This window comes from Alexandromys fortis, unplaced genomic scaffold (assembly GCF_014885135.2).
Source record: "Alexandromys fortis isolate MF-2015 unplaced genomic scaffold, M_Fortis_MF-2015_v1.1 scaffold_9, whole genome shotgun sequence".
NCBI classification, from domain to species: domain Eukaryota; kingdom Metazoa; phylum Chordata; class Mammalia; order Rodentia; family Cricetidae; genus Alexandromys; species Alexandromys fortis.
In genome coordinates this window covers 7643110-7663543 of record NW_026067892.1, presented here as the reverse complement: position 1 = coordinate 7663543, position 20434 = coordinate 7643110, and the positions used below count along the sequence as shown (strand labels likewise).

General features: G+C 49.7%; 3 protein-coding genes across 6 annotated transcripts in view; all 3 read right to left on the bottom strand.

Annotated features, from left to right (window-relative positions):
- Cabin1 (calcineurin binding protein 1) overlaps nucleotides 1-1777 on the bottom strand; it is a 115989-nt gene extending 114212 nt beyond the window's left edge. For all 4 annotated transcript variants that reach the window (XM_050138461.1, XM_050138473.1, XM_050138466.1 and 1 more), the window contains exon 1: nucleotides 1464-1777. The gene's annotated coding sequence lies outside the window, so the exon portion shown is untranslated. The remainder of the gene's footprint in view (nucleotides 1-1463) is intronic.
- Nucleotides 1778-8520: 6743 nt separating this feature from the next.
- On the bottom strand, nucleotides 8521-11115 carry LOC126499240 (D-dopachrome decarboxylase). The gene is made up of 3 exons (XM_050138370.1): nucleotides 10939-11115; nucleotides 10447-10622; nucleotides 8521-8795 (listed from the first exon to the last, which is right to left on the bottom strand). Exons 1-3 carry the CDS (start codon nucleotides 11044-11046, stop codon nucleotides 8723-8725), a joined length of 357 nt encoding a protein of 118 aa, XP_049994327.1. The 5' UTR covers nucleotides 11047-11115; the 3' UTR covers nucleotides 8521-8722.
- Nucleotides 11116-12024: 909 nt separating this feature from the next.
- On the bottom strand, nucleotides 12025-19599 carry LOC126499212 (glutathione S-transferase theta-3). Its single transcript, XM_050138330.1, has 5 exons — nucleotides 19341-19599; nucleotides 17390-17477; nucleotides 14990-15140; nucleotides 13739-13915; nucleotides 12025-12919 (listed from the first exon to the last, which is right to left on the bottom strand). The coding sequence occupies exons 1-5, from the start codon at nucleotides 19450-19452 to the stop codon at nucleotides 12722-12724; spliced, it is 726 nt and encodes a 241-aa protein (XP_049994287.1). The 5' UTR covers nucleotides 19453-19599; the 3' UTR covers nucleotides 12025-12721.
- Between the last annotated feature and the right edge of the window lie 835 nt (nucleotides 19600-20434).

Genomic DNA, 20434 nt, shown 5'->3' with positions numbered 1-20434 from the left:
TTTTTTGGTTTTTTCGAGACAGGGTTTCTCTGTGGCTTTGGAGCCTGTCCTGGAACTAGCTCTGTAGACCAGGCTGGTCTCGAACTCACAGAGATCCGCCTGCCTCTGCCTCCCGAGTGCTGGGATTAAAGGTGTGCGCCACCATCGCCCGGCTATATAAGATATCTTATGAGACTCATTAAAACACCAGGTTTACTAGTTTCATATATCCTTATACACATAAGCCTGAAGATTAATTTTACATAAAATGTTTAATAATTTTACACGGAACAAAATTTCACAGTGCAGTCATCTCTGCACTCAAGAGTTTGGATTTGGGGGATTTTAATTTGGGGTGCTTAATTTATAATCATTTATCAAATTCCTAGCAGTTGCAATTGTTTTCTTTTTTTTTCAGTTGCATTTTTCTAAGAATAGCACATTAATCGCTTTAAATTCTCAAGTTTCCAAACCCCCACCACCACAAACACACACGCCCCCCCCTTTTTTTGGACAGGATCTCCCTCTATATTCCCTGAAAAATGGGCCTGGACTTGTTATGTAGACCAGGTTGTCTTGAACCCAGAGACCCATCTGCCTCTGCCTCCCTCCCCTCTCGAAGTCCATACTTCTCTGAAGTTCTGGGATTAAAAGCATGCACTATCACAGCAAGTCTCTTTAACTCTTTAAAGTACAGTTTCCATGGCCCAGGGCCACATTATGAAGAAAAATACTTTAAGCCCCTCATCGCTATCACCCAGTGATAAGCAATGAGGGGCCTACCGGGGTCAAGGAGCCTGGCAATCTTTTTGCATCAGGGGCAGGGGACGAAAGACAGAGTCTCACTATGCAGTTCTGACCGTCCTAGAACCCACTATGTAGACCAAGGTGGCCTTGAAAGCAGAGATCCAGAGTACAGCCACCCCAAATCTGAAAAAACCATTAAAAGTATTACTGTTCTTATTAAATTTAAAACATATTATAAATATATCGACAAGAGTTTGTGGGCCCCTAAAGGAGATCACTCTATTCTATTTCTAAACAAAGTAATCGCATAGAAGGAACCTTAGCTACATGGAGTTCAGCTGTCCACATTCATGACCTATAAGAAGTCAAGTCTTGTGCAGGGCGATGGTGCTTGCACGCCTATAATCCCAGCACTCGGGAGGCAGAGGCAGATGATCTTTGAGTTCGAGGCCAGCGTGGTCTACAGAGCGAGTTCCAGGGCAGCCAGGGCTACACAGAGAAACCCCGTCTCGAAAAGCCAAAAAAATTCAAGTCTTGAAGAGCTGAGCAGGCCCCAAATCCACAGGTGCAGAAACCGGGAGAGCCAGGTGAAGTCGATCTACCTGCTTCCTCGGAGCGGCTTGTCAGCGGAACAGCTGCAGCCGATGGAAGCCGCTCCGGGAATTTTAAAATCATTAAGAAAACCTTACGTCGGCGTCCGTTTCCACCCGCGTAAACCGCACTAATATCACACTCACCTCGCTGGGCTGCTGTGAAGGTGAGTGAAAGGACGCACAGAAAGGGATGGCTTCGCGCCGCTGTCACCGTGAGCCACCCGGCGCACCTCGGGCCGGCGGCGGGAGTCGCGCGGAGGAGCCGGCGTGTGCAGGAGGCCCGGTCCCGAGCCGGCGGGTCTCCAGTCTCGCTTCGGCCCCGCGCCGGTGAGGATGCGGAAAGCCGCGACCTTCTCGCGTGGTTTCGCCTCCTGGCGCTCACCGCAGCCGAGCTCACGCACACCCCGCGGCCGTCCGCAAACCTGACTCCCCGGAACTCGCTCGGCGTCTCCACGGCAACAGCCTGAGCACCCAGACTCCTGCGCGCCGCACGTTCAACAAGGAACACTCTCATTGGCTGGGATGCCGGCCTTGTCAGCCAATCGGCATGGGCGCTCGCGCCGTTGCAGGCTAAGCGGATTCGCAGGCGCCCTGGAGGCTGTGCTGTGTCTCTTTGATTCCCGCGCACGGCTACTGTTCTCGTGCAAGAGTCCTGAGCTCCTGCAAGACTTGCTTTTTTTTTTTTTTTTTTTTTTTTTAAATATACATTGGTGTGAAGGTGTCAGATCCCCTGGAACTGGAGTCACAGACAGGTGTGAGCTGCCATTTGAGTGCTGGGAATTGAACTCGGGTCTTTCTGGAAGAGCAGTTTGTGCTCTTAATCGCTAAGCCCATTTCTCCAGCCCCAATTGTTCTTTTTAAGACAGTGTCTTACACCGCAGTCCCAGCTACCCTCGAACTTGTGGCTGCTTCCCGTCTCGGGCTTCTGACGTTACTGGCCAACGCCATCACATACTACCCCTTGCAGCGTTTATAAAGCTAGAGTTTATAGACTAGGGCTCCCGCAGTCAATATAAGAAAGGCATTCCATGGGGGCTGGAGAGATGATCGCCCAGCGGTTGAGAGCGCTGGCTGCTCTTCCAGAGGACCTGAGTTCAATTCCCAACAACCACATGCTGGCTCACAACCTAATAGCCTCTTCTGGCATGCAGAGCACTCATACAGAAAATATAAATAAATTTTTTTAAAAAAAAAAGGCATTCCTAACAAAGACCCAGGGCAGGTGTCCTCAAGGTAATAGAAACGCAGAAAAACGCAGGCAGGACTAGATAGGGGAAGCTGGAACTTTCTCGGTCTGTTATATTGCCCTGGTCTGGAACTTGGTAATTTATACCAGGCTAACCTCAAACTCACAGATATGTGCCTGCCTTTGTCTCCCAAGACAGAGATTAGAGATATGTACTGAAAGACTTAGAAACCCAAATGGTTTAAAGCAAAAGGGCAGGGAGCAGACCCAGTTCAGAAAGGGGTATAGAGAAGTATTTCGGGTCTTGACTTGAAAAACCTCCCGTCCAAAGTCTCCTGATAAGGGCCCGCTATAGGAGAGGTTAGTCTCTTGAGAGTTAATAAAACGCTTGGGGGTGTGGGGGACACGCCTTCAATCCCAGCATTCAGGAGAGGTGAGCAGACCTCTGTGAGTTCAAGGCCAACTTAGTCTGCGAAGTGAGTTCCAGTACAGCTAAGGCTGTTCCACAGAGAAACTGCCTTGAAAAACAAAAACAAACAAAAAAACAACAGACAAAAAAAAAAACTAATAGCAGTAAGAATCATGCTAAATCATTCAATCCAATCAGTCCAGTACAAAGGAAAAAACGCACTATTAATATGACAGGAAATTAAAAATATATTATCAACTTTTACTTCAGAGAAGTATGGACTGTGAGAGGGGAAGGAGGGGTGGACAGAACACATAAATATTAAAATTACAGTATTAAAATTGTGTAAATAGTGGATCATGGTGGTGCAGACCTAAATGTGCGGAGGCTGGGACAGAAGGATCACTTCAAGTTCCTGGCCAGCCTGGTTTACACAGAAAATTCAGACAAGTCAGGGCTACATAAAAAGATCCTTTTTCAATATAGAGCATGAATTAAATGCTTATGGGATCCAATTTCCATCACTCCGGTTTTGAAAACTAGATTTGAGTAAAAACTTTGATAAAGACTCCATGCAGGGATGTGCAGGGCAAGGGTCCAAAGGGGGAAACATACCAGAGCCTCAAACAGAATAAAATTAACAGAAAGCAAAGACAGGAGCCACCTTGGGGTGGGGAGAATATTGGAGAAGGAGTGAGAGGCTAATCCACACACGCCAACATACAGTATCATTCACTGTGGTTGAATTGGTAGATTTAATATGGTCAGACCGTTGCCTTTTGGTCTGGCTGAAAGCACCATCCCTGGCTGTTATGTAACTATTCTCAAAATTGGAACATCCCCTCTTAGAGAGAAGGGTTGGCTCACAGGTCTCAGAAACTATATGAGGCTTGGTCAGCTTCTGAAACTTAGAAGATTCACAACCCTCCTTCTGTCCTGGTTAGCTGCATCTTGCTTTATTAACTTGACCTGCATATTGTTTTGCTTGTTAGCTTGACACAGCTAGAGTTATCTGAGAAGAGGAATCTCAACTGAGACCATGCCTCCCTCAGATTGGCATATAGGCAAGTCTATAAGTGATTTTCTTGGTTAATAATTGGTGAAGGAGGGCCCGGGCCACTGGGTAATGATCCAGCTAGGCAGGTGGTTGCAGGCTGTATAAGAAAGCAAGCTGAGGAAGCCATAGGCATCATGGTCTGTGCTTCAATTCTGGCCTCCAGGTTCCTGCCTTCAGTTTCTGCCCCGACTGTAAGGTAGAAGGTGAAATAAATCCTTTCCTCTCCAAGTTGCTTTTTGTCGTGTTTTTGTTTTTATCCCAGCAATAGAAAAGCAAACTGAGACACCTTCAGAAAGTTAGATGAGGTGATAACAACGACTAGGAAGAGGAGACTTCCGTGGCAGCCAGGCTGCCTGCACATCGTTCAGGGAGCTCTGGGAATACTGCTTTTTGAGTGGTCACGCACACTGGGTAGGCTTCTCGGTGTTGCATCTGCATTTGAGTCACTTGTGCTCTGGAAGCAAACCCCCACCCACACTCACGCAAGCCACTTTCTTTGGTCTGTCATTAGTGCGGGGTGAATAGACATCTATTAATGTCCCCCCAGGAAAGGTCATATGCCATCAGGTCTGTGACTATTAACATTCGACCTGTAAACATCTCTTAAGCTACTTCAGCCATCAGGATACCTGGGCAGAAGGACTGAGTGTAGAAACAACTGGACAGTAAGGCAGGAGGAATTCTGGGTCTACATTTTGTGAAAGGCTTCCGCCATGCTCAAGTAAGAACACAGCCAGGAAGGTTCTATTGGTAACTGATTTTAGCAACTATGTATACTCTACAGACTAAGATTCTCAAGTTGATGTTTCATTGGCACACACTATAATATAGATCATTAAATGTCTGCTCAGGAAAACAGTACCGAGCAGAGTTTGGGTCATGGCTGTCAACTGCATCAACATTTGGAAAAGCAACTGAGATGCAGAGATACTATAAGCCCTTCCCACTGGAAATACACAGGCAAGACAGGACGTGTAAATGAGTCAAGAAGGCATTTCTACAGGGTCTAAACTGATAATCAGGGAGCCTGCGTAAGTCTGCATGTATGTTGTGATTGTGAATCTTAGTTTTCTTGTGGGACTCCTAACCTTGAGAGCAGGGCTGTCTGACTCTTGCCTGCTTTGGGGACTCTTTTCCTCCTCCTGGGTTGCCTTGTCTAGCCTTAATATGAGGAGAGGTACCTAGTCTTATTGCAACTTGATATGCCCTGTTTGGTTGATATCCCTGGGAGGCCTGTCGTTTTCTGGATCAGAGGAGAGGGGCAGTAGCGGGGAGGAGAGGCAGGAGAGGAAACTGTGGTTGGGCTATAATACGTGAGACATGGCAATCATGTTCTTAGAGGGACCAGAGGAGGTCCCGAAAGCCCAGCCAGCCCTGTTCCCTGGCCATCACAGCACTCTGTGAAGACTGCATGCCCAGGGTCATCCAAACCAGAGTACAGGAACTTCAGGATGGCAAGGTGTTCAGAAAGTTCCAGGCAAGACTAACTAACTGCACCAGCCTAGAAGTAGCTACAGAGAACATAACTCTCCAGGCTGAGTCTCTCGCCTCCCCAGTCAAGTCAAAGCCATGAAAACAGGAAACATACCACTTCTATTATCAAATAAGCCCAATTTTCATAAGCCAAATCCACTGCCCGTGATGGCTCAGAATGCCAAGGAAGGAAGGGATGAGGTAAAGAACTCATGTTAAGCGAGTTCTCTTTGTTTGACATAGGAATGGGTAACAACCGCTGTCAGGTCACTAGCGTTTCTGCATGGAGCGGTACCTGAAACTGACATCTACCCACCCATGACTCTGCTAGGAGGTGTTTTGGGGAGGAGCATCCAGCTCACAGATGCTCTCAACCCTTTGTTCCAATTATAAGAAAGTTAACAGAGAGATGGCTCAGCGGTTAAGAGCACTGGCTGTTCTTTCAGAAGACAGGGGTCCAATTCCCAGCACTCACACAACAGCTCTCTTCTGTAAGTCCTGTCCCAGGGAATCTGACATCTCCTGGCCTCTGAGGTTACTGGGAAAGTAAATGGTACATAGACATACATGGAGTAAAACTCCCGTACACGAAAAGAAGGAAGAACGTTAACCACCTCATTTGCAGAGAGACAGACACTCTCGATGCCTGGCTTGGCTGCTAATGTGCCAAGGCTCGGACTCCATCTGAGCAGACACCCATAGGAAGACCTGCTGTTCATGATGCTACCACACGGTGGCAGTGTCGAGAACCCTCCCACCTGCTGCATCTGGGCTGGCGCGCCCCCATCTTTCAAGTGACTTTGAGAATGAGTCACAGTCCTAAGTCCTGTTTAGATGAAGGTTCACACCACATACCCCTTAAGGGGCATTACCCCAGTTCACCATAATAGCCATGCCACAGGGTTTTAAGCAAGTAACCTCCATCTCAAAGTCAGACAGCTTTACACTCTGTGGAAAACAAACACCAATCCGTGAAGCTGTGCAGAGAAAGCTTTCTCTCCCTGCCAGCTTTGGTGACCAGCTGTTTGCCAGGGAATGGGTGGAACTAGGTTCCCTTGGCCATTTTACCCAAAGCCTTAAGTTATTTCTCTGAAGACTGGTCACTGAGGAGCAACGGTAGCCAAACAAGAGGACAATACTCTTCCAAGAAACAGCTAAAGCTCTCTGCATTAGCCGTTTTTTCTCCATAAAATCTTCCACTTCCATACATTATTCAAATGTCTCTTTGCTTATTCCTAATGTGGATGTTTTTACACCTAATAACTGTTTAGGGAATAATGTCTATAGCCAACTGTGATTTCTATTTTTTTTTTCACTCACTTGAAAGTATTTCCAGGTAGCCCGTAAAAACATAAGGGACAGGACTAACTTCTGGAAGCTCAGGGGGCAAGGCACACGGGGAGACTGCCAGGGCTCCATACCTTGGTTTTAGCGCTGTGACACGGTGGTTAAGTTTGGCTGTCTCTGGCTTTTCAGGACCTGGTGTTCTAAAGCCCTAGATTTTTTTTTTTAAACAGGAAGCAGCATTCCCTGGGAGGTGTGCCTGTGCCCACCGTCACCATGACTTGCCCTGTGCCTGGTACAGCAACTCTGCAGACAACCAAAGGGCTTAGGACTATAGATCTGGAGGTATTAGTGGTCAGGGGCCTTCCTTGGTGCTGTGGCTTAGATATGGTAGGTAGGATGTCAACACTGGGGAAATGCAGTGGGAAGAGAAGGTACCGTGGCCATTCTCCAGCCATCTGGGGGGATATTTTCATCTCCATATGGTGCAGAGGAGGAAAGAAGCTGAGAGGGTAGGTGATTTGCCAAGGGTCGAACATCAATGCACTGGGCCACTCCATCATTTGATCTCAGGATGTCACAAAAGAAACAAAACCTCATGAAGGACTTGGATCCATTCCCACCATCTCCCCTAGAACAGACAGAGCTAGCAGCAATGCTACGGACCTCCTCACTCCCCTGGGGGTGAGAACATCCTCTTAGGTAACAAAAGGCCACTGCTACCTACTCTCTGGGAGTTCCTAGACTCTCTCATTCCTCTTCAAGAGGCTCACACCGCGCATCTGGTCAATGGCCTGAACACAGCATCTCGTTCACATAGTTGTTAGAATATGCTCTGTGAATTGGACTCTGTCCCGGAGGGGTTGTATGGTCTCAGCACAGGATACTGTCTCCATCAGCCGCATGCCCGGAGGCTGACTTTGTCTCCCATTATCCCCCACATCTATGGCCAATACTTCTGCAAACCCTACTGCTGGCACCATGTTCCACATCACTCAGCCAGCTGCCCTCACCTCACATTACACATCAGGAGCTACCTCACTCCAGCCTGGGAAGTGTGCTAAACTACAGGGAGCCCGAAGGGTCTCCAAGGCAGAGCCTTCAATGAGAGGCCCCAGCAGCACCACTCACAAACAGCAGGCCTAGGCAAGCACCACTGGAAACTAACTTTGAGCTTATGGGATAAAAAGCGTAACGTGAAGTTTCATCGGTGTCTAAAGATGAGGATAGCCAACCATCTAACCATGCAGGGGTATCTATGGGTTATAAGCAGTAAGCTCTGCACAGAACGTATGGAAAGGAAGAGACGGAGACTGCTTTGGGCTCCTCACTCCGTCTGTAGAGTCTGAAATACAAAGCCATGTAGATGGGAAGTGGGAATAGCAGCTCTTCCGTTCCTAGTGGAAGGAATCGCATCTCCGGACCTGGCATGGTAGCGGGTATTACATTCCCCGCATTTGGCATCAACAAGACTCAAGGAACACAGTGAAGCCCCCGGGATGATCCCTGAAATGCAGCCAGCCTCATTCTCCAGGCCCAGCTCAGCAGTCAACAGTGATAGCCCAGGCCAAGGTAAGGATTGTCTCTCCATCCCGCCGGACCAGCTGCTCTCACGTCCCCAGTGGTCTGCACACGGGTGTGGAAAGCAGGCCTTCCAAGTGTCTGCACCCCAGATTTTAGCAGACATGAAACAGCAGCCCCGTGAACAGGAAACACCCCATCCTTTGCCCTGATGACACCCTCGAGAGTGTCCAGGATGCCAAAGAGGGGTAACAGAAGCAGAGAAGCCATGTTGGGGTTACACTCTCTTCGTTTATTTGACCTCATATTTATTCATGAGACTGGAGAAGAAAAACCAAAGTGTGCAGTGAAGCCACAGACACATATACAAAGGAGGTATTCGGCAGTGGTGTCTACCGGCCACAAGTCTGCCAGGAAGCCTCTCTAGAGGGCTCTGGACAGGCTCAGCAGGCGCCCTGGATTCTTTGTTTCAATCATAGAAATGTCATGACAGTTCCTTTCTTTCCAATCTGCCAGGCCTCCAAGGGGATGAAGCGGATACATATCCTTCAGGAAGCAGAAAAAAAAAAAAAAGTCAACTCCTTGGCAAACTCCTCATCTGCCAAGGTCCCTGGCAGACATGCCAAGGTAAGAGCTCAGGCCAGCCCACATCAGCCTATAGGGTATTTTACCAGTCTGCCCACCCCAGCTAATGACCCTTGCACTGAGACAGTCAGGTGCATGATGATGGCTGGACATAGGCCCAGGACAGACATAAATGTACTTTGGTAAGTTTATTCTGTACATAGTTGCATATGTCAGGCTGTATAAGGGCTGAGAGGGACAGTCCTCCTCCTAACTTCAGACTCCTCTGGGCATGCTCCGGGCACAGATATTTTGTTTTTAACCAAAATCCAGCTCAAAGCCAGGCAAAGGTCAACCCTGAGTCAAATCTGTGGAATTTGAGTCATCAGAGATTTTTTTTTTTTTTTTGGTTTTTCGAGACAGGGTTTCTCTGTGGTTTTGGAGCCTGTCCTGGAACTAGCTTTTGTAGACCAGGCTGGTCTCGAACTCACAGAGATCCGCCTGCCTCTGCCTCCCAAGTGCTGGGATTAAAGGCATGCGCCACCACCGCCCGGCCAGAGATTTTTTTTTAAAGTGTCTAGTGATCGCCTGGCACCAGGGGGCGCCGTGCTCAGGGCTGACACTCTGTAAAGTTGGTCTAACGCAATTATCTACCTGATGAAGATACCAAATCTGCACAGAAGCACTTAAGGATCAAACGCGGTAATGGGTGTAGCAACCCTGGTATGTGCCGAGCTCAAGAGTGTTACAGTTAAAAAAGTATTTAACTGTCTCTAGGACTGAAGGATGGACTTTAAGCAGCCACCCCAAGCAGTCATTACTAACTTTCCTGAGCCAAAAGGACTCCATTCTGTAAGGTTCTTTCAAAATTTTACCCATAGTGCCTCACAGATATGGGCTAGGCTCAGGAATATGAGGCCCTAACCCTGCTTCAGAGTGTAAGGTGTTTTTGTTGTTGTTTGGGTTTTTTTTTTTTTTGGTTGGTTGGTTTTGGATTTTGTTTTTGAGAGAAGGAAAGGGGACACCTTCTAGTCAGAGAGGGAAGTTACTTGGCCTGACCCACTGCTTTTATGGAAGAGAAGGCTACAAATTGGAGGTGGTTCAAATCCAGATTTATCTGGGCTCTCTTAGCTGTGGCAGCCCTCAAATCAAGGTGTTTACAGCTACCTGGGCCAATGGTCTTGTAGCTAGCTACTTGGTGACTGTCCTGGAACCTTATCTTATCTAGTCCAAAGTTCTTTGCCTCAGGACATAACCAGATTCCCTGTGGAAAGGTTCTCCCTGAAGACCAGACACCCTGGTTCAGAGACAGGGCAGAGGCCATGGTGGTTCTCAGGGTACCTGACCACATTCTCAGTACACACACAGAAACACGGGGGTTTCCCAAGCCATCCTTACTCGGGGCTAACAGGGATGGCTGCAGGTCTTCGAAGGAATCAAAATCTTACAACTATTCTAAACACAGGCCCACCGTTCCAGGGCCTAAGGAGCAGATGCATCTCCTTGCTCTAGGTCCTGGAGTGCTTTCTGGAACCAGCAGATGTGCCCCATCCCCATCCAGCGGGCACGGGGTCAGAATCGCTCTGGCGGCTTAGCAGTCCCAGGTAAGTTCCCTTACTCGCCCTACACATACCGGTCCTGGTCCAGGGCCAGCTCCTTGGTGAGGAACTCGAAGAAGCGGGAGCTGTGGCTGCGGTTCTGCTCTGCCGTGCCCACAACGCCGATGGAAGAGACCAGAAGTTGGACGCAGGGCTCTGTGGATCCGTTCATCAATAAGGTCATGCCAGGCCGTAACGTCACACTCACGCGCTGCAAGGAGCATAAAAGTTTAAGTCCTAAAGCGTAGGCAGGCCGGGCTGGCGTCCCGGCAAGCCAAAGTCTTAAGGTGGGGGAGTCTGAGGGATGAGGATTTGGGGCACTGGTCTAGGAACCCTGGAAGTCAGAGACGTCTGGGTCACGCCTAGGAGGGGCAACCAGGAAGGGACCTGGGAAGGGAGGATGGGACACGCAAGGTCAGAGGTTAGCAGGCAGGTGGGGTCTCTGGTGATAAGAGTAAGGGTCATTGGGAAGTCTGACCCCTAGCCCACAACTTCCGCTCGCCCAGGGCTCCCCGACCCTAGCTCACGTCTTCGGGTTTGTCCAGGATGGCGGCGGTGGCCGAACACAGCCGCTTCTCTAGCCCTGCAGGTATGCGGCTAGCTGGCAAGTTCGTTTCCAACTCAATGAATGGCATGTTGGGGGGCGAGAGGGATCGCAAAGCCGCAACTGCGCAGAGAGCCGCCGGAGCCAGCAGAGGTTCCAGAAAAGGGGAGCGGGGCGGGGCGTTGAGAGGGGGCGCAGCTAAGCTTCTCATTGGCCGGGCAGCATCGGCAGTTCTGGATTGGCTACCCGGACTACGCCTCTTCTGCAATCACGTGTGCTGGCTCCAACTTACCTAACTCCCAGCTTTAGAGCCTTTGGCCCTCCCAGTCAGCAGAGGGCTCTGTTTCCCTCTGAGCGTCCCAGCGAAATGCCCACAACCCATATATTTCTGTAGACTTCACAGCGCCAGGCTGACTTAAAGTTTCTTGAATGATTATGATTATTTCAAATTCAATATAGGAATTACACTTCTTTTGAACAGTCTTGAGACCAGGTATCACCTGTGAGTGAGATGCGCTTGGGCAAGACCCTAGGACAAGGGCATCTCCAGTTGGACCTTAAACTACCTGGGTTTGTAGCCTCTTCTGTGAGTGATGAGAGGGTAGCAGAACCATTTAAAACAAGGCAATCTGGCCGGGCAGTGGTGGTGCACGCCTTTAATCCCAACATTCTCAGGAGGCAGAGGCAGGTGGCACTCTGAGTTCAAGGCCAGTCTGGTCTGAGGACCGAGTTTCAGAGAAACCCTGTCTTGAACGCCCCCCCCCAAAAAAAAAAACCCACAATAACACACACACACACACACTCAATCTAGGTGTACATACTAAAGGAAATGTAACGGGCTGGAGAGATAGCTCAGTGGTTAAGAGCACTGTCTGCTCTTCCAGAGGTCCTGAGTTCAATTCCCAGCAACCACGTGGTGGCTCCAAACCATCTGTGAAGAGATCTGGCGCCCTCCTCTGGCATGTGGGTATAAATGGAGGCAGAAAGTTGTATACATAATAAATAAATCTTGAAAAAAAATAAATAAAGGAAATGTAAGCAAATGGATTGAGAGACTCGACCATCACTCTTGTTGTTCTATTAGCAATTCATTTATTAGGTAACGCACAGACCAGAGGTCCTACAGCACAAGATTAAGTAGCCTGACAATTTGGAGTTAGAGACACTCAGAAGACAGCAGCCAGGGCAAGGAGACTTGGGACAAGCAGCACTGCTTGGCAGAATTTGGAAAGTCAGGACACTGTCAGAAACTTCCACCCTGCAAAGAACTTCATGAACCAACCCTATACCCTATTATGGCAGGCAGCATCACCCCAGAGGGAGAAGGACCCAGAGGACAAAGGCCTTCTGATCTGTGACAAGTGTTCAAGCCAGGGGTCATAGATCCTGCCTGCCAAAACAGAGGAAGGGAAGCACTGGGAACGAGGACCCAAAGGGGACACAAAGTGCCAAATGTCAAAAAATAAGGGAAGGGCATGGGGTGGGGAGCAACTGGAGAGCAGAAGAGGGGCCTGAAGTGAATGCAGCCAGAAAGGTGTGACATGGAGGGTGGGGCAAGCTTTACAGGTTCAATGGTTTGTAAAGTTTCAAAGCAAGTGTTTCCCCAGGGCTTTCCTGATGAGGAAAACTGATGAGGCCTAAAGGAAATTATGGACCAGAGAGAGACTCCACATCCTAGTGACAGCCGCGGGGACAGTCTGCCTCATCTCTTCACTTGCACAGCCCAGAGTTTCCCCTTGATGGCGCCACAGGTTTGGGCCACTCCCTCAATATAACAGACACTGCACCGAGAGCTTCAGTTTCTCCTTCAAGTCAGGGTCCATCAAAGGAGGCATGTCCTTGGCCTTCAGGACAACTGCGTGGGCTTCCTGGAAGAGGTTCTCCCCCACGGCAGCTTCCACGCGCTGACGCCAGGCATCCAGTTTGGGTCTGCTCTCGAAGATTTTGCAGCCAGCACTGACGGGCTGTGGGGAGAAGTCAAGTAGAGGAGGGGCTAAGTTCCACCATCTACAAAGGCAGCATGGCCTATTTCAGGACCGACCCCCCCCCCCCACGCGCATCCATGTGTGATGCGCCTCTCAATGCCCCTGTTGGAAGAAGTTATAAGGATTTACTTGGTAATGCTAAGAAACGTGATGGTCAAAAGCTCAATTGTAAATCAGGCATTTTATGCCATCCCCTCCCAAGGCTTAGGAAGGAAATACTGGGGAAGAAGTGGAAAGAATCTAAGAGCCGGCAGAAACGGGAATGGAATGGTGTAGCATTTGCATATTATCGGACCCACTAGCATCCTGTCTGGGAGAGACAAAGGACACTTGGGGTCTCACCCCTCTCTGAGGATAATAGTTGTTGAGAGAGGACATTTTCTTCCGTGGCCACTGGCAAGGCGCCACGCTTTTGTAAACAAATCCTCACCCATCCTCCAGTAAACAACCTTGATGAAACTCGCTGAAACAGACACACACACACACACACACACACACACACACACACACACCATGATAGTAGAATGGAAGCTAGTGAGAGACGAGGAGGGGACAAGAAACAGAAAGGGGTGAATCTGATCAAAATACATTATGTACATGTATGAAAGTCATAACAAAACTTATGTACAATTAATATATGCTAATAAAATATTTTAAAATTCACATTATAGATGAAGACTCAGGCTCACAGGGAAAAGTGACTTATCCAGGGCCCCACAGCCAGGAGTCAGCATGAGCAAGGGCTCCCCCCCAGGCCTCTCCATCGTCCAGCAGATGGCCCCAGTCCACAGCACTCACGTGCATCAGCTCTGTGATGGCCATCAGGTCAGCCACGGAGATATGGGATCCCGTAAGGAAGGCCTGGTCCCGCAGGAACTTGTCCTCCAGCATCTGCAGGCACCTGTCCAGTTCAGCCAAAGTGGATGCCAACGTCTCTGGGGGCACCGGCTGCCCCAGGAACTTAGGGAACATCATCTGGTGGACCGGCAAAAAGAAACATTTGGCTCTGCCCAACACTCATCTTTTGTCTCGCTCTTACCCTTTTTTTTTTTTTTTTTTTTTTGGTTTTTCGAGACAGGGTTTCTCTGTGGTTTTGGAACCTGTTCTGGAACNTTCGAGACAGGGTTTCTCTGTGGTTTTGGAACCTGTTCTGGAACTAGCTCTGTAGACCAGGCTGGTCTCGAACTCACAGAGATCCGCCTGCCTCTGCCTCCCGAGTGCTGGGATTAAAGGCGTGCGCCACCACCGCCCGGCTCGCTCTTACCCTTTTCCTGCAGCAAGTCATTCCTGGCTCTCAGGACCAAGACCTCAACACAAAGCCCTCCACGGTGTAGCAGCTGCCATCCTGTCCCTACTCCAGATCCCCTTTTATTCAAGTGGGACTTCTCAAGAGAGACGTGGTAGTTGATACACTGTGGAGGGAGTTTACTGGGCTAACGCCAGTACTCAGGAGTGCGTCTAGCATTAACCTATGACATTCCGTGATGGAATGCTAAGATCCCTAAGTTGAAAAGCTTAAAAATAACATTTAATTGAAAGTGTATTTGTTTGGGGTCTGGAGAGATGGCTCAGCGGTTAAGAGCAGTGACTGCTCTTCCAGAGGTCCTGAGTTCAATTCCCAGCAACCGCATGGTGGCTCACAACCATCTGTAATGAGATCTGGCGCCCTCTTCTGGCCTGCATGCATATATGCAGACAGAACACTGTATACATATAAATAAATAAATAAATATTAGGAAAAATTGCTTTAAAAAAGAAAATGTATTTGTTTTATCTATTTCTTTTGAGTGCATGCACACATGCTCTCACACACGCAAGTGCATGCCTCTCTCACCACACATGCTTGCGGGGGGGGGGGGGTCAGAAGGCAACTTGCAGGAACCGGTTCTTTCCTTCTACCATGCGGGTCACAGGAATTGGACTCGGGTTGTCAGGCTTGCCTGACACCCACTGCCTTTACACCACTGGCCCAAGAACTTTCACTTCAACCCGGAGCACCATCTCTGATGCAGCCTGAGAGGGGACCCTGCCCTTTGTCCTGTGGCTCACCTTCTGCCACATGGCCCTGCTGCAACAACTCCGGAGGGCTGTGTGCTGCCACGACAGGTACTCATCTACACGGGCTCGAGCCTGGAGGTCCTGAGGGTACCAGTGGTCAGGGGCCTTGTACTTCCTACTCAGATAGAGCAAGATGGCCACACTGGAGGAAAGCAGAGGGGAGGAGAACACGCCCTGGTCATTCTTAAGTCACCTTGGTCCATAGCCAGAGTGTCTTGTGCCTGAATTTCCAAGTGCCTTCTTAGCCAGCCTGGGAACCCTTTCAAACACAAGGGGGATGGGAATTCCCTGTTCAGGTTCTCCTGAGGCTCTTCCTGCCCACAGGAAAGGTCTACGTCTTTCCCTATCTCCCAATGCCCCCCCCAACTCCTTCACCTCAGCAGTGCCGGCCTCAGCCCTTCAGCCTGTACCCCTGCATGGTCCTTCTGGCAAGAGTACACTGCCCACATACCCGCACACCCACACTGGACGTTCCCACCTCTGCAGCAGGCCGCCCTCCTAACCCCTCACATGCAGCCACACCCCCGACCTGTGTCTCCTCCACCTGTCATGTCATTGCCACGCCTCCCTCCAAAATAAGAGTTCCATGCGGGCCCAGATTATGTTCTGCTCAAGCTCCAGGGACAGACAGTGGCCTGGTGCAGCATGCTGGGTGCTCGGCGGAAGGTGACTGAGTTCAACGGGTGAGCCTTTGGCTTCAAGGGAAGCAGCTCCCACTCCCCTGCCCCACCCCAGGATATGTGGTAGATGTGGTATTTGCAGAGCCTGGTACAGCTGCTCTTTGGCTCGGTCCATTCTTGGCACAGCCATATCTGATATGAACGGCAAAGGTGATAATGTCAGCTGCTTGACAAGCTGAGCCGCATGATGGTCCCTGCGCCACCTTTGCTTTTCCTCTCCACCTGCTGCGCACTTGGGGGACTTTTAATATTTGTACAATCTGGAAATATTGGATTGATGGAAAATTTCTTATGAATCATTTACATCTTCTCCCATGAATGCTGCTTCTCAGCTTCCCCCAGGACAGTCCTGAACACACTTTGAGGGAGATATCTTTATCTAATTGAAAGTCTTCCTCATGCCTTGAAGGTTGTGACGCACACAAAGGAGCCAGAGGTCTCTTTATGAGGCTACGAGACATTCTTGAAACATCTGTTCCTATACCTATGCAGAAACAAGATATTCAAAACAAAGTAAACTCAAAAAGGTCAACAAGATTCGGTGGGCTGGAGGAGTTGGCCACAGATCAGATTGTATATATATATGATGTGAAGAGGTTTATATATATTATATAGCTAAGGTTACCTCACTCATATTGATGGGCAAAGGATGAAGTAGAAAGACGATAAAAGAATCAGATGTCAGGACCTCCCTGTCTTAGAAAAGTTAGCACATGCAGAGCCACTGTGATGTCACATGACCAAGGAACAATGGAATGCCAGGACTAATCCTGGCATTTGACATACAGACAAATTCTATAAAGATATAAAATATAAACATTGTATTATTCCAGAATTTGAATAATAACTCTAGCAGCTTTGGTCTGAGAACTTTTCTTGGGCCCTCTGACCATTACGGGTTGATAATACACTGCTTGGGGACATGGCAGTATGCTCAGGCTGACTTGGAGATTTTCTTTTGGTCTAGTGTCCTTGTAGCCATAAAGGCTACCGGCCTGAGAACAGGCTGTCATAGCCTCTAGAGTCTTAAAAATTGGGTCATAGGGTTAACAAGTGTGATTTAAAATGATAACTGTTTATCAATGATGTCAAAACGAGGGAAAATGATCGGCAACGATAACTGTTCTGCCACTGCTTATTAATGACGACTAAAAGATGAGCAAAAGGAAGTGAGACAATGTGCAAAACCAAAAATGACACGACCTATGTTTTGGAACAACATGCATGTATCCCTGCCTACTAAGTCTGTATAAATAAAGAAGCACTCTGGCTGCCAGTCAGGCAGGCTGCAAGATTCTCCTGACCATCACGGCCTGGCTCACTTCCTTCCCTCACCAACTCCTTACCTCCCCTACTGGGACCTGTGTCTCTGCCAGGGATGCCCATCCTCTCTGTCCATCTCTCCTAAGACAAAACTAAGATGTGTTTGATTCCTCCCTCTGCTGCTCTCGCATCCTTTCATCAAGGATCTGGGAAGCAGCCTGTCCCCCTGCCCCCATACCCCTGGCTTAGTGTTTCCTCATCCAAAAATGCAGAGGGTGGCAGGCATAGCATGTCTTCAAAATCCCTACCTCAGCCCCGGGTACCTATCTGAGTTTCATCCAATCCTACCCCTGGGGCTGACACAGAAGCCACAGTCCAAGTTGTTGGCAGTGGGCTCAGACAGGTGGCCTGCCTCACACAGCTTGGCTGCAAGCCAGAAACACATTACCTCTCTGCCAAGACGAAGTCCCCATCCTTCAAAGCGGGCACCTTCCTCAATGGGTTCACCCGGGCAAAGTCATCAGTGTAGTGCTGGCCTGCAGAGAGACCAGAGAGTCAGGAAGAGGACTCCGGGGCTGTCTGTAGCCTTCCCCTCCACTCAGGCACCAGTTTTCCACACAAGGCCTCAGCGAAGAGGAAGCCACCGTGCTGGCCGGTGGATCACAGATATTGATCCTATCGCAAATCCATTTGCTTTCACCTCTGTGTCCACTTGGGTATGGGAAACGAGGCGGTTCTGTGCAGTTATGGCCTACAGTCACCCTAGGCAGACACCCAGTCTCATTCCCTGGGCTCTGAACCATCTTCCTATCCCAGGCAAGAACTTGGTGGGTTCTTCTGACCAGACCAGGTGACCTATGTCTACCCCAGAGCTCCAGCCCTCCCTCTTCTCAGTTCTCAGCTCAGAGTGGCTCTTGCCAGGGACAAGTGCCCCCCCCCCCCTTCAGCAACCTGGCCCCTAGCAGCTCAATTCTTCCTTTTCTGTGCCAAGCCTTCAAAGCTCCTCCCCACTTGGACCAAACTCCCAGACCAAACTCATTACCTCTCTTCTGATCACTGTGCCTAAGCCAGATCTGATGATACAAGGGGGGGTTGCCCAGTCAATATGAATTCCGTATGCAGGCATTGGTGAAGCCAGGAGTCTAGACTCATCTGTGGGCCTCTCTCTCTTTCCACTGAATGGATCCCATCACCTTGGTCCATCCTCCTTCTCCCAAACTGCCTATGTGCAGCCCCTGTCCTGCAGCCCAAGTTGAAAGTCCCAAAGACAGCCAGTGGGAGGACTCAGCAGAACAATTAAGTTCTAAATTCTCTGCCTGTCATTCCCCTACCCCACCCCACCCTGCGTGACCGTGTCCAGTTGTAGCCCTGCCTCCACTGAGTTCTGGCACAGGAGCTGTGTTTTGTTTTGTTTTGTTTCTCAGGCTAACCAGAGCAACATTCCAGCTCCAGTCAGAGTGCTGGCCTCTCCCACTGTCCTTTCACAGAACCCTCTAGCTGACAGGAAACACCCTGAAAACAAACTTCTAGAAGGGGAGGTGGCTTGCCCAGGCAAGCCTGTGATTCCAGCTACGTGGGAAACTGAAGGATTCCGGACTCAGGGCTTGAAAGGGCTAAGAGTGAGTGCAACGCCTGGACAACTCAGCAACTCTGTCTCAAAATGACAAGCACAGAGAGGGCTGGGAGTGTAGCTCAGTGGTGGCTACTGGTTTGGTCCCAGTAGCACGAGGGGCGCGCGCACACACACACACACACACACACACACACCATGGCAAGCAAGCCTGGCACTTGACTCTGGTGGGTAGGAGACACTCAAGAGTCCTAAGTGAAAGATCACACACCCAAGTAAACCAACTCTTTTCGGCCCCAGAATGCAGAAACGTGAGATGAGGATCCTCTGCATAGAAAATGAGTTAGTTCAACCTATTTTCTCCCGTGACAGGAGGTGGGATTTTCATACCCTGCCCCGCCCCACCACCAGAGCTTCCACGGCGCCTTAGCATATGGTATTTGGAAGGATGTTATTTACCAGGCAAAGGGTCTCTAAAAATTCACAGCTGAGAGGACTAGAGATGTAGGCTAGTCTTTCAGAGGACCGGCGTTCAGATCCCAGCGCCCACGACAGGTGGCTGACAATTATCTGTAACTCCGGGTGAGAAGGATTTAAAAAGCCCTCTTCTGGCCTTCCGGGGTACCCGTACACACACTGTATACATACATAAAACAAATAACTCTAAAAGAATCACAGCTTCTAACTGACACAACCGCTTCCTCACGGGAGCAGCAGGCGTTTCCTCTCCTGTTTGCACTCCTGGCCTGACCGCTCCCGGGCTACAATCGGCAGAGGTGCAGCGTACTCAAGGCTGCAGACTACCCAGCCCGCCGCCAACTCGGCTCACCTTTGAGCAACTCTATGGTACGCAGCTGGAAGGGGATGTTGTTCTTCTTGGCGAAGATGTAGACAGCACGGCAGGGCTGGGACATCAGGTCCAGGTAGAGCTCCAGGCCCATGGTGGAGGTTGTAGGAGCGGCCGCGGACAAACCTCAGAGACTGACTTTGGGGAACTGCCCCCCTGGAGACAGAGCTGGAAGCAGCTACAACGGCAAACAAGAACGGCTGCGTCCAGGCCCTCCGGGCGTCTAATCCTATACCCGAGCCAGATCGCAGCCTTTCCTCCCATTGGATGCTCATGAGAACTTTGGGCCAATCAGAGGCGGGCTGCGGGTTAGTTCTGCTTCGATCAACCTAACTGTATACCTGGGTGCTTCTCCTCGTACCTCCGTGTTTAGATAGAATGAGGAGCAGAGCGTACTAATGGGGAAAGGGACGCGAAGGGCATTTCCATCGCTGAATTTAGGGGCAAAAGTGTTGCTGCCCACAGTTCACTTTCTCTCCGTCCACTCAGGGAGAGGGCTGAGAGAGAGAGGAGTGGCTAAAGAGATCCTTCATGCGGAAAAGGAGAAAGTTCAACTGCCTTCCCCCCTCAGTTCCCCGGGCCCAGGACTCAGGATGGGGGTGATGTTTGGCCAAGTGTGCAAAGGCTGGGTCCACAGAAACGACCTGGCCCTCCCCATTATTATTTAATTCCAGCTAATCCTCTTCTAGAGGCTAAGGGGAGGGAGGATTGCAGATGTGCCCGGGATTGGATAAAACGTCTCCACCCAGTGCAAAAAGCGTTCAATAGCACTCACGGGCACATCTGACTACATTGGTTTTGCCTGGGAAACTCACCAGTATCTCAAATGACAATTTCGGAAAACGTGTCTTGGCAAGACAGTAGGTCACTGGGAAAGCTGAGAACAGCTTTATCTTCCTAGTCCTAAATGTTTCCTGTTAAGGGGAGACTTATCCCCCCCACCCGCCCCCAGCAAAGTGTCTTCTTGTCACAGTGGAAGCTAGACTGGGGGGAGGGGCCCCTTCTCCATTTTCCCATAGCTTTCCTTTGGAGCTTACTAGCTCACCACAAGTTGCCTTTGTCTACCCACCCACCCC

Excerpts from the sequence above, each read along its gene's own strand:
- LOC126499240 (XM_050138370.1), bottom strand. The coding sequence starts at position 11,046 with ATGCCATTCATTGAGTTGGAAACGAACTTGCCAGCTAGCCGCATACCT. Across the intron at positions 10,623-10,938 it reads TCCTGGACAAACCCGAAGAC|CGCGTGAGTGTGACGTTACG; the intron begins GTGAGCTAGGGT and ends TGCTCCTTGCAG. Across the intron at positions 8,796-10,446 it reads CTGGCCCTGGACCAGGACCG|GATATGTATCCGCTTCATCC; the intron begins GTATGTGTAGGG and ends TGCTTCCTGAAG.
- LOC126499212 (XM_050138330.1), bottom strand. The coding sequence starts at position 19,452 with ATGGGCCTGGAGCTCTACCTGGACCTGATGTCCCAGCCCTGCCGTGCT. Across the intron at positions 17,478-19,340 it reads TACCATAGAGTTGCTCAAAG|GCCAGCACTACACTGATGAC; the intron begins GTGAGCCGAGTT and ends GTCTCTCTGCAG. Across the intron at positions 12,920-13,738 it reads CCATCACAGAGCTGATGCAC|CCCGTCAGTGCTGGCTGCAA; the intron begins GTGAGTGCTGTG and ends TTCTCCCCACAG.